The sequence below is a fragment of the Anabas testudineus genome, chromosome 7 (genome assembly GCF_900324465.2).
Source record: "Anabas testudineus chromosome 7, fAnaTes1.2, whole genome shotgun sequence".
Taxonomy (NCBI): Eukaryota; Metazoa; Chordata; class Actinopteri; order Anabantiformes; family Anabantidae; genus Anabas; species Anabas testudineus.
In genome coordinates, this window is record NC_046616.1 from 10,010,953 (window position 1) to 10,029,488 (window position 18,536).

Sequence of the window (18,536 nt, forward strand, 5' to 3'; positions counted from 1 at the left end):
AATGAACATTTAGTGACTTCAGATTTAAAGAGGTTTACTTGTTGTGTGGTTAATAACAAAGTCAGGCAGCATTAGTTTTAAACCGTGCTGCTGCAAATTAGTAGCACATGAACAAGATTTCTAAGACACAAGGCTGTACAGGCAAGTTTATTTTTGCTAAATTCTACCCTATAGCTGAAATACACTAATTTACACTATCCACTATGTTGTCATGTGTCTGAGACACACACTAGCTTTGCACTCATCAGTCCCTGATATGACCCAAAGTTCCCACTGAGCTCACAGTCTAAGACAGGCAGTGGTGATGATGAAATGTGACAAAAATAAATGTCTGTGCTCTGTGTGTGGGCAGGTATGTAATTAGCCGGCTAGTAATGACTTGTGACTCTGCAGCAGTAAGTGTGGCAGCAAGAGAGGGAATGACTCAGAACTCAATGGCATAAATAAACAACACAGCAGCTTTGTTCCCTCATCTAGAATTAAAAACATTAATAATTAAATTGCACAATAAATGGAGGTGGCCCAGAGGGGCATGGTGGAAGACAAGAGAGAACAACGGGCTGCAGCAGGAGAAAGAGATAATTGAACAGCACAAAAAAATAACAATGTAGTGCTAAAAATGTGACTAAGTATGAACCTTAAAGCTACATCCAATAAAGGAACACACAAACAAGTTCATATTAAATATGCAGGGCTGAGGCTGCATGGAGATGTATAGAGCTTATGGTCTGTGCCTTAGTAATATAAAAAAGATTTGGAAAAGTTCACCCTGGGATTTAACAGAGAATAAAATAAGGATGGAAAGTTGGAGAACTTTGCACTTAAAAAAAAAACAAACCAAAATGAGTTGGGTGGTAAACCACAGTGAGGGTGGTCCAGTGAGTCATAAAAAGCTCCCACTACATCCACACTCGTAGACTGTGGTGTGTCTCTGTGGTCTGAGATGCTGAAAAAGACCCTTAGGGGCACTGACCTTGGCTTTGTTTGCTTTACCCAAGACCTTCACAAACACCAGGCGCAGCCAGTGCCAGCATCTCTACCTTTGTCTCCATGGAGATGGTGTACTCTTGACTGGGAACTTTCCAGGCTCGCTACCAGATGAAGTAGCCTGTTCTACTTTGCTACTGTGCTCTATTTGCATCCGTTCCACTCACAGATGCACAGAAATGCAAAAGAGAGACTAACAGAGTCGAGTTGTAGGCTGTTTGTAAGTAACAGATGGACAAGAAGAAAGAAAAGCAAAAGAGAAAAGGAGAGAAGTGAGAAATGAATATGCACAGGAAGGAACAGAGACACAGGGAAAGGTTAAACAACAAGGAAGATGAAGAAGAAGAATGACTAAAGGTGATGTTTCTTAAATGTCATTCATCCTTTCAGCTCCAGAGCAGCGAGCATGGTACTAATGGTCTGTTTGAAGGGAAGCTGAGGGATGGAATGGGAGAGTGGACTTCCTAAACTGAGGGTCACATTTTCAAAAAGCTATAATCATCTTATTTATATATTGGATGCACAGCCCACTCACTTCAGACTTTCTTTGATGAATCCTAATTACAGAAAAGGGAATTGGTACCTAAGCAATCCAGCTTATGTTTGCTCACATCTTTAATTCTTCGGTAGAATCAAACACATCACAAACTCCCCAGAAACTGAATGGCACTCAAACTTTGCAGAGCACAACTCGCAGATTTACGGCTCATCAAAAAAAAAAACAAAAAAAAAAAAAACAGAAAAACAGATGGAAGATGATGAAGGCGAGAGGACAACCAGCCACTTGGCCACTTACACAGACCAACCACATGAAGTGAGGCAGACTAATGGAGCAGAAAATAGAAGAATCCTGAGCCTCTTATCTCGCTGCTAATCACATTCAGAATAGCAAAACTAAAGCGAGATAACAGGAGGAGGAAAGAGTTGCTTGAGGCTTGAGGGTTTTTCTAATCTTCATCCTTTCCAATCACAACTAAGACCCCTTCTTGCTTTTATCTGCATTCCTAAATACTTTCCATCGTTTGACTGCTAGTCCATTCATTATTGCTGCCATTCTTCTGGGCACCTCTCTGCCATCCAGCCACACAGCTCAATTTAGCATGTCCAGCCTTACAGGGGCAACATTCCTTCCCTCTCTGTGCCCGCTAGTGCTCTGGACTCCAGTTCGGTTTTGATCTATTTCTGGCCCTCTCCTGACTTTCCTCTCATCAGCTCTCCTCATCTCAGCCTCACTCAATGGGCACTGCAGAATCCTAATTACTAGAGAAAACTCACATTTCTTCTTTCAGTGCCCTCAGCAACCATGCTGCCATGCACTAGTACAGGACCTTACACCTACACAGACACTGTCGTGGAGCCTCTAAAGGAAGAACCACAAGGAGGAACGAAAAACTACACCTACAGCGAAAACACGCAATTAAGCTTCTCTGCATGATCGTGGGCTCTTCATTTTGTTGGGCCGTTAACATCTTAAAAGGGCTGCTGCAGACTGAAGCATGGGCATGAGCTTTGATAGTGTGATCGTGTGGCTGTGATAATGCCGTTGCAGGATTGGAAAGCCTGGTTAGAAAGTGACTTTAATCCTCAAGCAACACTTTGATCTGGGGCAGCAAGGCAAAACCCTCACCAGCCTAAAGAAAGTGTGACGTTTTCACGGAGTTTAGGGAGTCTAAAAGGTGCTTTACATGGCTATCGAGCTTTTTGTAAAACACAATGAAAATGTACCTTAAAATAGTTATGTCCAAATATTTGGAAACACTTACAGTATATACTTTAGTTTTTACACTTGAATGTAAAGAAAATAATACATAAACACAGAAAATACCATCCAATATGTTAAATAATATAAAAAACATGCACGTATACCAAAAAAATGTTGTTCAGTGGCAACTGGACTGCCACAGAACATCAAGCCTTCTCAATGGAAAGTGAAATGTCTCCAAGAACTGAACAGCATTTTTTATTTTACATGATTTGGTCACCTGAGAATCTTCTCAGACAAACATGCACATAATTGGTAAACCAGGCAAGCAAAACCTATTTAGCAAAGTTTTTACTTTTCTGTTGTTCTTCATAAACTCTAAACCACATTGACACTGTGTACAGCAGAATTATTGCTTTCAATGAATCATTGATACACTGACATCACTGTTTTGTAAAGTAAGACTGGGAATGGTTTTCTGACACCCTGAGCAGCAGAGCAATATCGAAGCGTTACGCCTAATGTAAGTCAATTTTGTGGAAGGAGTCAGACACTGCACAGGCTGGTACGTCACTCCCAACAAAGATCGATTGTCAGTGAGGCAAGAGACTTTATTCTTCCTCACAAGTTGTTTCGCCTGCCACAGAGAAGTGTCTAGCCGTATCAGCTCTCAAGAAAGAAATGCAAATGATAAAACATGGATCGCATTACAAGCGGCAGAATTATGGGGCATTATGAGGTTGAGGGTTTTGGCAATTCATCAGCGAATTTAAGAGAGTCCAAAAAAAAGTTTGTGTGCAGGGTCTGGTTTTGGATTTTGGGAAAAAAGTCAAGATGTTGTTTGGTTGTTAAAGGTTACTGTAATAAAAACAGCTTATTGCTTCGGATCCAGATGCATGCAGACATCAATCTCTGAAATATACTGTATACTGTTATACAAACATGAACAGGCCAATGCCATAAACAAGGTATAACACAGTTTGAAGCAGCTCTTTAGTATCACAACAGTACATGATGTACAAGGTTTTAGAACATATTTCCTTAAATTGATTTATATAATTTTGACTTCACAGAAAATTTTGTATGTCGAGATGTCTTGCACCAACTTCTGTGGGAAGTTTCTGCACTGTAATTACTTTTATACACTTGCAGCCAGTGCTAGATGGCAGCACAACTCAAGTATTCAATACTGCAAGAATGCTAACTTACTGGAAAAAGTTGGTATTCTTGTTTGGTCAGGTCTAAATCTATTCAATTTCAATTTTAGACTGAAGTTTAAAAGTTTGACCACTGAGACACAAACAAAATTTAAAATTCAACTCAAGTAATAACGTAAGCTTGCCAAACAACCAACCCATACTATAATATAAACTACAACTGTTTTAGTAAATGAGGCTAAAGTATCTGTATTTAGTACAGTATTTGACTTCTATACAAGAGTTTTACACAGCGGGGAGACTATAGCCGGTAGATTATTGCAGAATAGCTGTACATTTTTTTCCTGTATCCACTACATTATCCATGAATCTGTTCAATGGTGGCATCCACTTCCTGTCAAGTTAAAGACCTTGTAGATTCTGACAGCAAAAAGCTGTAACACTGTGCTTTATGGCCTGTACCAGAATTCAGTCCTGCCTACACAGTCAGCTGCATCAATTAATGGCCACAGAGCATATGGATCACTCACTGAACAAAACAAATGACCTGGAAAAGCCATGTATGTGAAAGGGTGTGTGTGCCTGCCTGTCTACTTCTTAGGTCCATAAATAATGGGATGATGATAAGTTTGGCATTTGTCCTCTGTAAACCACCACAATTTGAAATTAAACACTTGAGATGTGAGTGAGGTCAAGACGTTCTGCTTTAATGCAAGGGGTCTGACAAAAGTATGGTATTAACCATTGAGCAGTTACAGCCATTTTCACACACACCCTATTTTCTGGGGGCTTATAAATGGCTAAAAAGCAGTTCCATGGCTATGTTTGGCCTATTCCCTCATTACCCCATGACTAAATGAGCAGATAAAAGGGCTAGAGGTGGTTCTAAGTGTTACATTTGCATTTTGTAGCTGTTTACTGGAACTCGCAACATGAGGTCCAAAGAGGTTTCTATGCAAGTGAAGGAGGCCGTCATTAGGCTCAGTAAACATAATAAAGCCATCAGAGAAAGTGCAAAAACACTGGGAGTGGCCAAAGCAGTTTTAAAAGAAAAAGAAGGAATTAACAAGGAAACAAAAAGCCTGGAGGACCACAGAGGACGAAAATGCAGAATTCTGTGTATGGTGGAGAAGAACGCTATTACAACATCTAGCCAAGTCAAGAACACTCTTCAGAAGAGAGAGAAGTGTCTAGTCAATAAATGCTTTATAGATACAAACAAGGTGCGAAGCACAGGAAATGCTCAAACAACAGAAAGACCAGATTAGACTTGTTCATGTTCATGGGTTCCATATTTCAGGTTATTTACTGCAAAGGATTTTAGCACGAGTTCCTAATTCTGTTACCTTTATTATTATTATTATTACTTCTGCCAATAATTTTTCCAGTGAACTTATCGTCTGGAACACACAGTTTAAAAATGAATGTTACTAATGTTCACCTGCTGCACTACTGTTATATTTTTGTGTAGAACTATATCACGTTGGGTTTTTCATGGGCCAGGTGCAAAAGGTAAAAGAGTAAAAGAATTCTCCTGGGGCTCGCCGAGTCAAAGAGCCCTCTTAATACTCCTTGGAAGATGACAAACCCTCCTATACAGCACACTTGTTTCAAAAAAGAAGCTGGTAGAAAGAAATATGTCTCCCCCACATATCCACAACCTAACAGCTGTCAAACCAACAACTTGTCTTGCCAGAAGAGCAAGACCCAAAAGGTGTAAGGAGTAACTGACACAGTGGGAAGAAAAAATCTCACTTTCCCTCTCAACTTCCTTTTGAACTCTGGCTGAACTCTACTTGTTTGGATGGAAGATATGAGACAAAGCCTCTTCACTCGAGAGAGATGAAGTGTCATGACTAGTTCTAGCTAGAGTGACAGAGCACCTGGCAGTACCTGCCCCTTTGTTATGTCTCAGATAAGAACAAACTTCTGTGGTACAAATATGCCAAAGCATTTTAGAAGAACTTTCAGTGAGAGGCATCTGCATTGCTTGATGTTCCAGTCACCTTATGAGCAACCTAATCATTTAAAATAAGAGATGTAACGGAAATATCTTGTAAAAATAAATATGTCAAATTCGAAAACATATTTCTTTTTGTTGTTTTTTTTGCCATAAGCTAATTTGGCTTATGGTAAAAGTGTTACACCAACAGTCACGCTGGTAGCACCATCCTCCATCCCTGAGTAGTTGAAAATGAACCAATGTGTGGGTTTGTTTACAAGAGTATGGGCCAGAATGTGCATTGCTGAATGCCAGAAATCTCAGCAATGAATAAACTAATTATTAAATCACTCACATTTCCCCCACAGTTTTACAGTGCTGTGATCCAATCCAAATCCATGGCAGTGCAAAACATGTTAAACATATAAAAAAAACAAAAAACTAAATGAGCATTAGAGTTAAAAGTTATAAACATCTAAAATATGTCATACATACACACTGTATACAAACTCACAGTATTTTCATTGGTTTAGGGACTTTCTTTGGGTGACTGCCTACAAACAAAAGTGACTTTCTCAGCCTATTGATTACACATCTGTGTAGCTTCCTGCTGATAAAGATTCTATAGCCTTCAACAGTTACTTTCTAAAGACTGTGTTGACATCAAATCCTCAGTGTGAAGGAAATGTAGTCCAGGACTAGGGGTCGTGTAGGCTCAGTAGAGTCCAATGATGCCTTCAGATGCATTGACCCTAAACTAACACTGTTGGATGTTGTAGTCACTGACATCATTGCTCAGACCAGCAGTTCAGATAATCAATTCAGTGGCAGTTACAGTCAATTAATGAGAGGCTGCAGTTTGCTTTCAACATATCATCTAATATCTTCTTACTTACTGTGTAATGTTGTTGTTACATACTGGAAGTTAGGTATTACAGTGCTCGTCTAATCAATAAAATTAAATGTGATAATAGATATTTATATAATAACAGGTAACCCGAGTCATTAGAAATGATGAGAAATGGTTGAGTTGGTCCCCTCATTTATGAGGCGACAGCAAAAGTAGCAAGAATTTAGTGTAAACAATTTTGCTGTAGCTTGCTAATGAAGGCCTGATGCAATGATGCAGTATAGTCAATGCACAAATGCAATTTCTTTGACAGTTAGACACCTGCTTTTGCTAGGACCGGTATGAGAAGTGAAAACAGAGCTCAAGTGCCACAGATTATGAATATGACAATGACCATTGTCAATAATGGCAATAAACACAGAGTGCAATAAAGAACGTATTCCTAAACTGAGAGTTGTAAGAATATCAAATTGAGCTTGGAGCCTTGTAGATTTTGAAGTAAACAGATGTGTTATGAGCACAACTGCATCACATTTAGTTTCTCTGCAGTTAGCTGTATACTGTACAGTTTGTAACTGCAAAAAAAAAAAAAAATAGCACAGCTAACCTGACACTGCATGTTCAGCAGGTAATATATGATTCTCAAGTCATTTTTCATATGAGGTAATAGATGCAGAAACGCAAATAAATTGGTTTATGACACGTGAAGAAGTAATGAGGTAAAGAATGAAGAGCATCCCTAGACAGCCATTGTGTATGTGTAAAATATTGCACCCTGGCAGGTATTTTTTAGCCTTGTTATAGAAGGTTCCTCCACACACACACACTCCTCCGTGCATGTGTGCATCTGCCTGCTTGTGGCTATTAACGTAAGTAATGCTTCCTCTCCTTCAGCGTGATGCCACGGTGGTGATGGCACACACATCTGCTCTCTGCCACCCTCACCCCTCCCACCCTCTGCTCACTCCACCCCACTGTGCCAGTCATCTTTATATGTCGGCCTCACACTGGCGCTGCCCTTCCTATCCACTGGAGGCTTTATCCAATTTGTCAGGGTTGGCACACACATGGCTCAAGACAGCCCATTCCTTCCCAATTGCGCAGCTCTGAGACGGCTGCGTCTGTGCCAGTGGGCATCGCGGAACCCGATGGTGGGCCCCACCTGCCACCACAGTGACATCCAGGCTTGCCCAATCTGAGTCTCCAATCCAGCAGGCACCATCTGGCCGGACAGCCTGCATGCTGATAGATGGACAATTGTAGGCTGGATGTTCACTCATACTCACAATAGTCAAGCCTGACTGACTAGAACAAACACAGTCTGTGTATGCTTATTGTTCATAGGATAATTATCAGTTAGCAAGTTATCAGGCCTTGTATTTGATACCAATATGAATTATATGATTTTTCTGCCCCCAATGACCTCAGTCTGACTGTAATTAGCAACACTGCTACTCACAGCTACATATTATAATCACAAGTGTCAATGATCACAGTTAAAAAGTAAAACAGAAAAACTTTTTGAAAAGTCCTAAAACCTCACTTGTAAATACTTGCAAAAAACAATATGACTTTCCTAAATCAACAGACTTACACATCACTTACCCAGGCACAATAGCATCAGCAAGATCTAAGGGCATCATTCCAAGCAGCATGTCAAGTGCAAAATGTGGGAGGTGGACATGATGGTGTTCTCATGTCTTTAATAGCTATGTTAGCTAAGTTAGTGTCCGTTGTGCATGAGTACCTCTACACTCCCACTGATCCTTGTCTGTAAACATTCAGCGTCATTGGTTTAGACCAAGACCATAACATCCTGTGCCCTTTTCCAAGAGCAATAAAGCAATTTGGGGCAACGTTTCACAAAACTTTGTAAAACCTCCACAGCTGCCTGGACCGGGCCTTTTGAGGTGGTAGAAACCGTCTCACACATTGAGCAAAGGCTTTACAAAATTGCTGATCTGGCATTCTGCTCTATCTGTAAACGCTTAAGTAGCAATAGCGAGATGTGTGTCTGACCCAGGACAAGTGCATATGTCTGAAAATGCTCTGAGGCAAGGCAATGCCTCTGCAGAGCTATGCAGTAATTCTATTCGCTGTACCTGCTCCCAAAATACCCTTATCATCTTGGGTTGCACATGCCATGAACCCTCGAGCAAAGATCCAAAATTAACACCTTGCTCTAGTAGGAGACCTGACGATGAACAGTGCTCTGCACTGAAATGTCATTATTATCTCCTTGCTGGTTGGTAAGATGGTACTGTACAAAATATTAACAAGTATTTGTTAGTGAAGTTTGCAGGTCTCTCAGTTTGCCGAGAGAGAAATGAAGTAAAAGGGTGACGTCAAGAATTACGCCGTCTCCACAGACTGCTGCAGCACTTCAAACCCACTTAGTGCACAACATCGCCCTCACAGAGATGGAACAGAAGACAGAAATAGGCAAAACTCACATCCCTTCAATCCACCACTTCCAGAAATGTGAGACGAACAGAGGAAATGTCATTTCATCATTGCTGCTGCCACAGCCGATTGCCTGTCTGCACCTCATTGTGAATAATTGCTGACAAAATCTTAGGAAGCCCCGCAGCGGACACCCCCCACCTCTTTCGTCCCCTCCTCATCCCCAAGTCCCCGTCACATCACATCATTCAAAAACCACTGGGGGGCTGCATGCTGATCAGCATACACTTTCCTCATCTCCTATCTCAGCCTATTAGGAGTCATTCTCTGGGGCTGCAGAGCAGACCTATCAGCTTCCACAGAGCAGATTTCTACACCAGAGTCCCAACTGATGTAACCGCAGTATAGCCTGGCACATACTGTATATTCAGCTGCTCTAATTTACTATTTTATTTCTTCTGTGATCACTGGATAACTGGCAGCAATAGGGTTACAAAAGATTCTTGCCTCTGTATCGTGAGGAAAATGTCTGTTTGAATATACTTGAGCTGGGGCCTGTGGCTAAGATATAACATTAAGGTCATCTAGAGGCTAATGGCGGATCTCAGTGGATGAAAACAATGATGCCAACCACCAAGTATCACATAATAATGACGCTTTCCATCAGATTAACAGGCGTCATAATCATTGTTCACAGTAGTCTGTCGACATAGAGTACTATTTATGACACTGACCTGTGACCTTCATGGAGCTACAGAATATTCAAAATGCTGTCAAATGTCTTTCTGTAGGGAAGTGATATTTACAATAAGTTGTAATAAAGAACTTTTTTTCTCATCCTCTCCCTCTAGTTTTGCATGGCACAGCTCAGCATTGCACTTCATGACATCTGAATATGTGCAATGTCACCGGTTACGGAGCACACTTGCTCATGCCATCTGCCACTGTTCATGAGAGTGCTGTTAGCATCAGTTTTCAAGAAAAGCCGGCTGAAGGACACGGAGCAACATAAATTCACATACCCAAGAGCCACTCAAACTCATTAGTGAGTCCGGTGACCAACCCAAAACATCAAATTTACACTACAGGCCTAACCTACCTAAATGCAATGAAGGACATGAAATTGTCTATTCAGGTATAAATAGAGTGTGTGTGTGCATGCCTGTATAAGTGGGAGGTGAGTTAATTAGTATTAAGGTTATGATGTCAAACAAAGCCACTGCTGATGTGTCAAAGCCTGTTAGTAGCTGATGACTATCTGGAAAACATGTTTCTCCCCTGCTCAATAATTTGTGACAAGGCCACAGAGATGGAGGTGTGTGTTTGGCAGTGCTGTAAATACACTCCCAGAATATGGTAAACACTTGTAGGAGACAGCACATCATATATTTTAAACATAGAGTTCATGGTAATCAGTGTAATTTAGTGTAATTCCTGCTCGTTTGATGACTGCATGTACATGTAAATGAATGACCTTTAAGCACATGGTTTCAGACTAACATCACTCATTAAGATGCTTTATAGGCTAGTAATTACTACCCTTAACCACATGCTCAGGTTTTATCCTTATTAAATTATACCAACATGGCTTGTTTCATTCAAAATAAAACTCTAGTGGGTGGTGATTCCTTCTAAAGTTGGAATTCATTAGGAAAGTTACTGCAGTTGATGCCAGGAGAGGAGTTAAATGGAGTCTGCCAAAGGCAATTGTGGCACTTCTGGTTTTTGTTGCGCTTTTGAGGACTGCTTTGACGAGTAACCATCTGTTGGATGACTTTGTCAAATAAAATGTACCATAAACATGAAAACCTGAGGAGCACTATCATTTTCCCCCACACAAGTCATTAAGTTTCTCATAGCCATACACAGATAAAAGCCATCTCCATTGACAAAAAACTCTAATGAGATTTGATGTCATTTTCACAGCTTGAGGTAATTCATTGCACTCTTTTATGACTACATTACCCGGTTATATCTTTCATGTTTTTTACTGTTTGTTTTTTTGTAACACAGCCAGCATACTACACACAATGCCTCTCTGAGTGACAGCAGCTTTACACCTATCCCTCTTCATTAAATCAGTGAAAAGGAGTATGAAAGGCGGTGAAACTAATGGCATGTTGCAAAATGTCAGGTTTTCTCAACAACAGTCGAGCAGACAAAAGACAGCCCGAAAAGCAATTCATGGAAAAACCTGTAATCTATGAAGACGTTGAACAGTTGAATGACTCTGCTGGGATTCTGACAGGCCCACAACTTAACAATAAAAAAGCAATGGTGGAAATTAGATTTGTGCTCCAATACTTGATGCAGCAATCAAACGTTGTCGCACAGTTCAGAAAATTCTCAACATACTGTGTCAGGAATAACACAAACTGTTTGATTTCTAAAAATGTTGTTTTGTGGTGTTTGCAATGTCAAATAGTGATGTAGTCACATGTGATCAATGAGAAACTACTGTATATTTATAGTAGAAATGTATACACTAACTGAAAGGGGTTATGACCCACAGGATCTTGGGCATTTCTATGGCAATTCTCAAACTGCCTGTAGTTCATAAGAACAGATAGGAGGCAAAGATTTTCCTTTACTGACACATGACTTATGGGATGTGCCACACAGCTGCTGAAGATAAGCTTAGTCTCTCATTTTCAGTTGCAAAAGCTTATATTAACAAATCCCAGTACTGCTCTGGAGACTTCAGGTGGGACCAGTCTGAGAGAGCTGTAGGCCATCCTTTAAGATGCTTAGGAAATTTAAGTTAAACAGAATAGAAACACCCAATACCACATGCTATTGTCATTCCGGTTTAAATACTAGTTAGCAGTATTAAACATAAGTAATCTTGTCATGGCTAGGTTGCTCATCTCGCCACCTCTGAGGTGAAACTACTTTTCAGGTAAATAGCCTCCCGATAATCTTAATCCTGTTAAATATCTAATGTCAATGGCCAAGGAGGATGTTCGTGAACAGAATTACAGAACATCTCATCGCCTCACTGCAGTTGCAGAAACATTTTAACATGCAGAACTTGTCAGCTCATTAATGATGTATAGGGAGAAGCAAATTCTCCTTACTAAATGATATAATAGGCCTAACTCATTCTTGAACTTCAGGATAACCCTTCCTTGAAGATTAATATATTTTGGTATTTTTAATTAACAGGAGGTTAAAATCTTTGTTTTACTGAATAATTACCCTGACACTGTGCAAAGCCTTTTGATGAGCTTCAGACAGAAAAGCATGCCCTTTGTGTTAAGGCGGTAATGTTGTCAATAATCTTGTGAATGGTTGACCAACCATGCTCGACTCAAATACCCTCGCTCTCCACTAAAGCATTGATGAGTCATTAAAAGCAGTAGGACTGACCTTCTCTCTTAACATTTGAATGCTGAATAAATAAACAATACTGTTTTTCTTATGAGCATTTTCTGGTCATGTCAACATTAATTCACACTCACTTGTTATAATACAGCATACATAAATAAAAACACAAATCTCTGTAATATCAGTGGTGTGTAAACTGACCGAAAACTGTATCATGTTACGATCACTTAATCCTATGTATACAAAAACAGGTCAGACTGTACAAAAGGTACATTTTACCTTTAGCACTACACAAAGTGATTATAAATCACTGTGTGATTGGGGCTAATTGATTAAGGTAAATTACATGTTGATGTTACAGCCTTCTCAGTTTGGTCCATGGTTGTGTCTATAGAGGCTCCAAATGATAAAGCACTCTGCATAATAAGTTAGAAAACAAAATGAGATGCAAAAGTGACCGTCCTCTAAAATGATGCCATGGACAATTAACTATTTAAAGCCCATTGAACACAGCCAGAACCAAAATACATGTGAATCAGATTTTAAACTTTCTGGTGTTTCTAGGTTTAAGGAAAATATCACATAATGTTTTTGTAGTCTCAAAATGTCAAATGTCTAGACCACTCAAAATCATGACGGATCATACAGTGGGGTCTAAAGGTCTGTGTACAATACAAAAGATAACATTTTAGTTACACAGTAGATTTAAATTTGCACACATTTGGTTTGATAATTTGTGTTTCACAAAACTAGAGACTGCAGATTGAAGAATTTTCCACATGCATGCACCAATATAAAAATAGACTAAATCTGAAATCACCACAATCAGTCAAACTTTATAAAAGTTAAAGACAGCAAAGGTCACCACAGATAAATATCTGACAGGATGAGTAATATAATAAGTTTAAAAGAATAAAGCTGGACGTGAGATTCTTCAATACAGATTGGAAATTTAGAACGGCACAAACTGAGGCCACAGCAGACGTTTTCGGTCAATTTTAAGGCTACTCAGCATTTGTCCATATAAGCAACCCCATTGTGTTACAAGAAAGCGATATGTAGTCCAGGAAGTCCAGTGGGAAGCTCACAAACTACCACATGAGTATACCAGTGAGCTAAACCAGGTCTGAGATGGCTCGAGGAAGCGAGTTGGAGGCTGGATCTATGTATGTGTTTTAAAAAGAGCTGTGAACAAATACTATAACTCTCCGCAGACCACCACAAAAAGACAATAAATGAAGAACCCTCGCTTATTCATAACTTTTCCACTTGCTGTGATAGAAGCAACATGCAAATGCAAAGCCCCAGGCAGTAGAAAGGCAATTAAGGTAAGCTAGCCTTATAGCAAGGTTAGTGCTGCTGGTAGTGAAGTGCCAGGTAGCAGCCCCGACACAGCTTCCCCCAGGACTCCCACTCCGCCGGATGTGCAATGAACCGGCGACCCTTTGCTTGCACCTCCCTTCCCAACACAGCTACTGGTAATATATTACCTAATCCTCCTATCCCCAGCTGTTTCCATTATACACCCTGGGCTTGTAAAGAACAGCGAGGAGGAAGAAGAGGGGAGTGAGAACAGGCAGGGGGAGGTGTGAAGCAAAAAAAAAAAAGACTCATTGACAGTGACACAATGACAGTGGGAAGATCAGAGACAGGAATCGGCAACCGTAATCTTCAGCATCAAAAGGACATGCGCATGTTGATTTTGATGTTGAGACGAGGGGCACTCAGCACCACTTAGCACCGTATTTCACGACAATCTAGACAGAGATCTTCCAGATAAGTGTCAGCTTTTTCACTTCGGTAACATTGGAGACACTGTAAGAATGGACAACTCTTTTTCTGCAGCCTTTGGTGATGTCAGTGTGAGTTTCTTGAATGTGATTCCACCACTGAGCGTGCACATCTTAGGCGTCATTTCAGCTGTGAAGACAAGCAGTTACAAGGGACAATGACATCAGTGCTCAAATCCTCTCGGAGGAATGCTTGTCGTCAGTCACACCGATGCATAAACACTACTATGGAAACGGCATAAGTGTGAGCCTACACCAGGGTTAAAGGGATACTGCAAGGCACACACACACACACACAAGCCGAGAGAAATAACTGAAAAACGAAGCGACAGGGGCAATCCATTGAAAACAATGTTGGCACACGACCAAACAGTTCCTGACCAGCTGTGTAAGGCAGCCCGTGTTCTCATTTTCCTCCTTACAGAGGTCAACTGAGGACTAAATAACTCTGTGTCATTCTAAAAAAAAATCCAGCCAACACCTTTCCCTTGTGAATGTCAGAGAAAGGAAATACAGCAGTCCTATCGCTGAACTTGATCTAGGAAGTATGCAGGAGAGATGTGGTTTCAAAGCAGTTTGTTGCCAAACTCAAGACTGAGTGCATCCTATCCTATCAAAAAGCTTATTGTACCAGCGGACTGCTATGGAGTCAGCAAGAGTTAGAGAGTAGGCATGTCCCAGTGTTTGAAAGGACATGGCAACACATGTGCCCACATGTGCATAAGCTTCTATACAGACATAAATTCTCTGTCACCTATGCACATGTCAAAGTTGGTGTAAGGGAAAGAAAGCAGCTGGAGCACAAACACACACACACACACATAAGACAGCATTTTACAGACTGGGCAGCCATTCAAACAGCTCTTGGTAACAGTAACCCACGGCAACTCTAAAACCTGCCCCCTTTCCCTTCCTCCTCAAGAGACACAGATCCATTGCCCAGTTAAGGGAGAACCGAATGAACTAGCACACAGAGTGCCCGAGAGTGAAAAGAGGCTGTAACTTTAGCCACTCTGCCCGGACTAAAGTGCAGCACTACCCCCCTCCTCTTAAAGGTTCAGGAGGTTAATTATTCAACATGAAGGAACATTTGTGGGAGAACAGAGTGGACACAAGCCAACAGAAACAATTCAACGGTCTTGTTCAACTCATCCGCTCACTGACTGACTCAAGTGTGCAGTTATTCTGATGGATAAAGTCGTCTGCAGAGGCTTTTTCAACTCATTGTAAGACAGCGTACTGACACCTTGCAACATTTGACACAGCTGCATCAGTGCACTCATCCTTCTCCACATGCTCATAGCCTCTCAGCACACAGCACAGTTTCACTCTACTCTCAGAGCAGCTCTCTTACCATTGTGGTTGTGCTGCAGGGTCTCCAGCATGCTGGCAGAGGAGTCCGTTGCCCCAAGCTCCGCCAGCCTGCGACTAGTGGCGCTCAGCTCTGACCGCAGGTTGGTTACCTCCTGGCTGGCTGACTGAATGGCACCATCGATGCGCTGGGCCAACTGCTTGTTGTCATCCATCATTTTCAGGATTTTTGCCTGAGGAGGAGAGGGGAATCCAGACAAGGTGTCATGCTGACAAGCTGACCATTTCCTGTGAAGGAAGGTGTCCCCAAATAAATCCCTCCTTTTTCCCTTATCTGTCTGTCCGTGCTCCCTTTTTACAGGAAAGCCAAATTAAAATCCTCAGAGCAATTTGTCCTGTCCTTTAAAGAGAGGCATCCGGCTCAAGGGAAGTGTGTATCTGCAGGAAGAGTGTACGCTTTGGAGATGGTCTATGTGTGGTGCAAGTGTGTCAGTGTGTGAGCATGCCTTTGTGTGTGTCTGAGAGTTTCACAACAGCATGAGAGAGACTGTGCCTGTGTGTGCGTGTCTTTGTGTGTGTGTGTGTGTGTGTGTATGTCTGTGTGTGTGTGTTATAGAGCCAGCACTGCCCCTGCGAAATGTGCTCCCCGCAGCTGACTGTTGAAAGGACACAGAGCATTGAGAGATGACAAGCACCTTTTTAAATGGACTGTACCACTGCAGCGAAAGTCGGGGGGGGGTTGCAGAGTGAGCTAGACCATATAAGCACATGGAAGTCAGAGGTCCTCAGCGCAGCTTTCTCCAGGAGACACTGCTGTAAGGTTGTGGGATTGTGTGTTTGAGTGAACTGACACACAATTTCCCTAAACCCTGTGAAAACAGAGTCCAGTGAAACACTGCCGCTTTTCCTTTCTCTGTGTGCATCCTACGTGTGCCTCCCACCATGGACTCGTGGACAAAGGGAAGGAAATCATTAGTCTGACAAAGGTATTTGCAAGAAGAAAACAATAACAGTTGTGCAAACATACCTTTTGTCAAAGTATCACAGTGTGATATTCCGCTAGCAATACAAATGCTTTTTTTAATGCTGCTATAATGTTTGAGAAAATCTATATAACATAAAAGACTTATTTGTTTGGTTAAGGTCCATTTTGAGATCCAGAAACAACTAGTGTCAAATGGATTAGTTGATTAAAGAATGAATCAATTCACACAAAATCATTAGAGATTGAAGAATGATTCAATTATCAGGTATGGTCCAGAGCACAGTGTTAAAACCCATTATATTTGTCAGTTTTGTTTATCTCCTTTAAGTCTTAAATTACGCACTGGTATTGAAAGTTTGTACTTTTTCCTCGTTCATTTTTCCTAACCAGGCTTTTTATTCTATAATTACACATTTTTTCTGAAGGACCTGCTTCGTGCATCTGTTCTCTGTTCTACTTTCTCCCTCTTTGACAGTCACTAGTTTACCTACAGAATAAAGCCGATCGTTGACAGCAAATCAAACATTAATGCTTCTTTCTCTCTCTGCATCACCACAAAGGGGTATTGTTGAAAGTAATGTATCTGCTGCCGTTGCTTTTTTTGTTTTTGAAGCTCAGACACTGCTTCCTAAAAGTCAACTATAGCACAGGAATCAAATAAGAGATGGATAGAAAAGCCGTACGCTGATCTTAATGCTGAGCTGACAGGCACTGAACATGTTTGTCAATAGGTGTCCAATATAAACAGTGCTAGAGGATTACCGTGCACTGCTTTTCTCTTCTTGTGACTCCACGTTTGTCTGTGCTTTTCTCACCGGTTATAAGAGGTTGTGCTATGGTGGAGATGATTATGATCTCACATATTTCCATGCACTAAGCAGGATTTAACACTATATAGTACCGTGAGAATCTGAGTGTCGGATGACAGCTATGGGACTCATGTTACCAGGGAGACAACAACGTCAATTAAATCCAACCCAATCACACCTACACAGTCCTGTCAAACAAGAAGCCGCGTCAAAGCATGCATTAAATATCTTAAGGATGATTAACCTCAAATGTTGCTTATTTAGTCATGAATATGCAACGCTATATAGAAATACTTACAGATGCATTCATCTGAATTAATTATGTAAAAATGTTGTTGTTTTTCCAGGAGTTGGCAAAGAGTAAAACAGAGTTAAAGGGACAGTAAATACAAGACCTACATTTCCAGGATTTCCAAATGTATGACACTGTTGTCCCACATGTGCTCAGTAAATAAGCAGCTATAATGTAATAAATCACGCAAAATGTGTCAAACATGCATTTAAAGCTTGTCGTGCTGCTCCCAAGCGGCCAAAAATAAAACAATTAATCTAGATTTAGGAATTGAAAGCAAGATTTCAATTTTAAACACAGAGTTCAAACTGAAATTCTTCCCATCCACCAGCCAGATGGCAACTTGAAAATCCACATCCAACTTCCCCACGGCAGGGGAGCGTGAACCCATGACGTCTAGATGACAAAAGAGGGTGTAACTGTTAAATACACAATACTGCAACATCCCTAAATGTTGTTTTATAAAAGACATTAAATCTGATGTCATGCTCTCAGTATCTAATCCTGCAGCTGTGAAAAGCCATTTTGACACTAGTCTCTAATTGTTAGTTGTAAAAATAAATGCTCGTAATTAACTACTCAGTTCAGTTGTCTCAGGGCCTCGGGGTTGAGAAAAAAATCCCTTAGCTCCCACTCAATACCCCAACTCCATCCCGCCTTTCTTAGCTATTATTCGACAGTCAGCTGTCAAAGCATGCCCACTCACTCAGAAGTACAGCTGTGTTGTTGTTTCCCAAGGTTACGTGAACTAAGACCCCGACCCATACTGCATGTGGTCAGCACAGATGAAGCAACACACACTGCACAAGCCGGGGTAGCGAGAGATTGTGTTGGACTCTGAGAAAATGTTATTGTAACCTTAGGCACTCTGTGAGCATGTGTGTGTGTGTATGCGTGTGTGTGAGGTCCATATCATTGTCTCAAATAAAACCTACCAGCCACCCAGTGTAGTATGCCAGCTAAGAGATAAGGCATAACTTG

General features: G+C 41.0%; 1 protein-coding gene across 4 annotated transcripts in view; it reads right to left on the minus strand.

The window, feature by feature from the left end:
• Window positions 1-18,536, minus strand: part of LOC113167575 (kazrin) — a 125,596-nt gene that overhangs the window by 66,649 nt on the left and 40,411 nt on the right. For 3 of the 4 annotated variants that reach the window (XM_026368318.1, XM_026368317.1, XM_026368319.1), the window contains one exon: window positions 15,513-15,702. In XM_026368318.1, the coding sequence (XP_026224103.1) occupies window positions 15,513-15,702 (190 nt within the window). Of the gene's footprint in view, window positions 1-15,512; window positions 16,121-18,536 lie in introns of those variants that run through there. The other variant, XM_026368320.1, reaches the window with a different exon arrangement.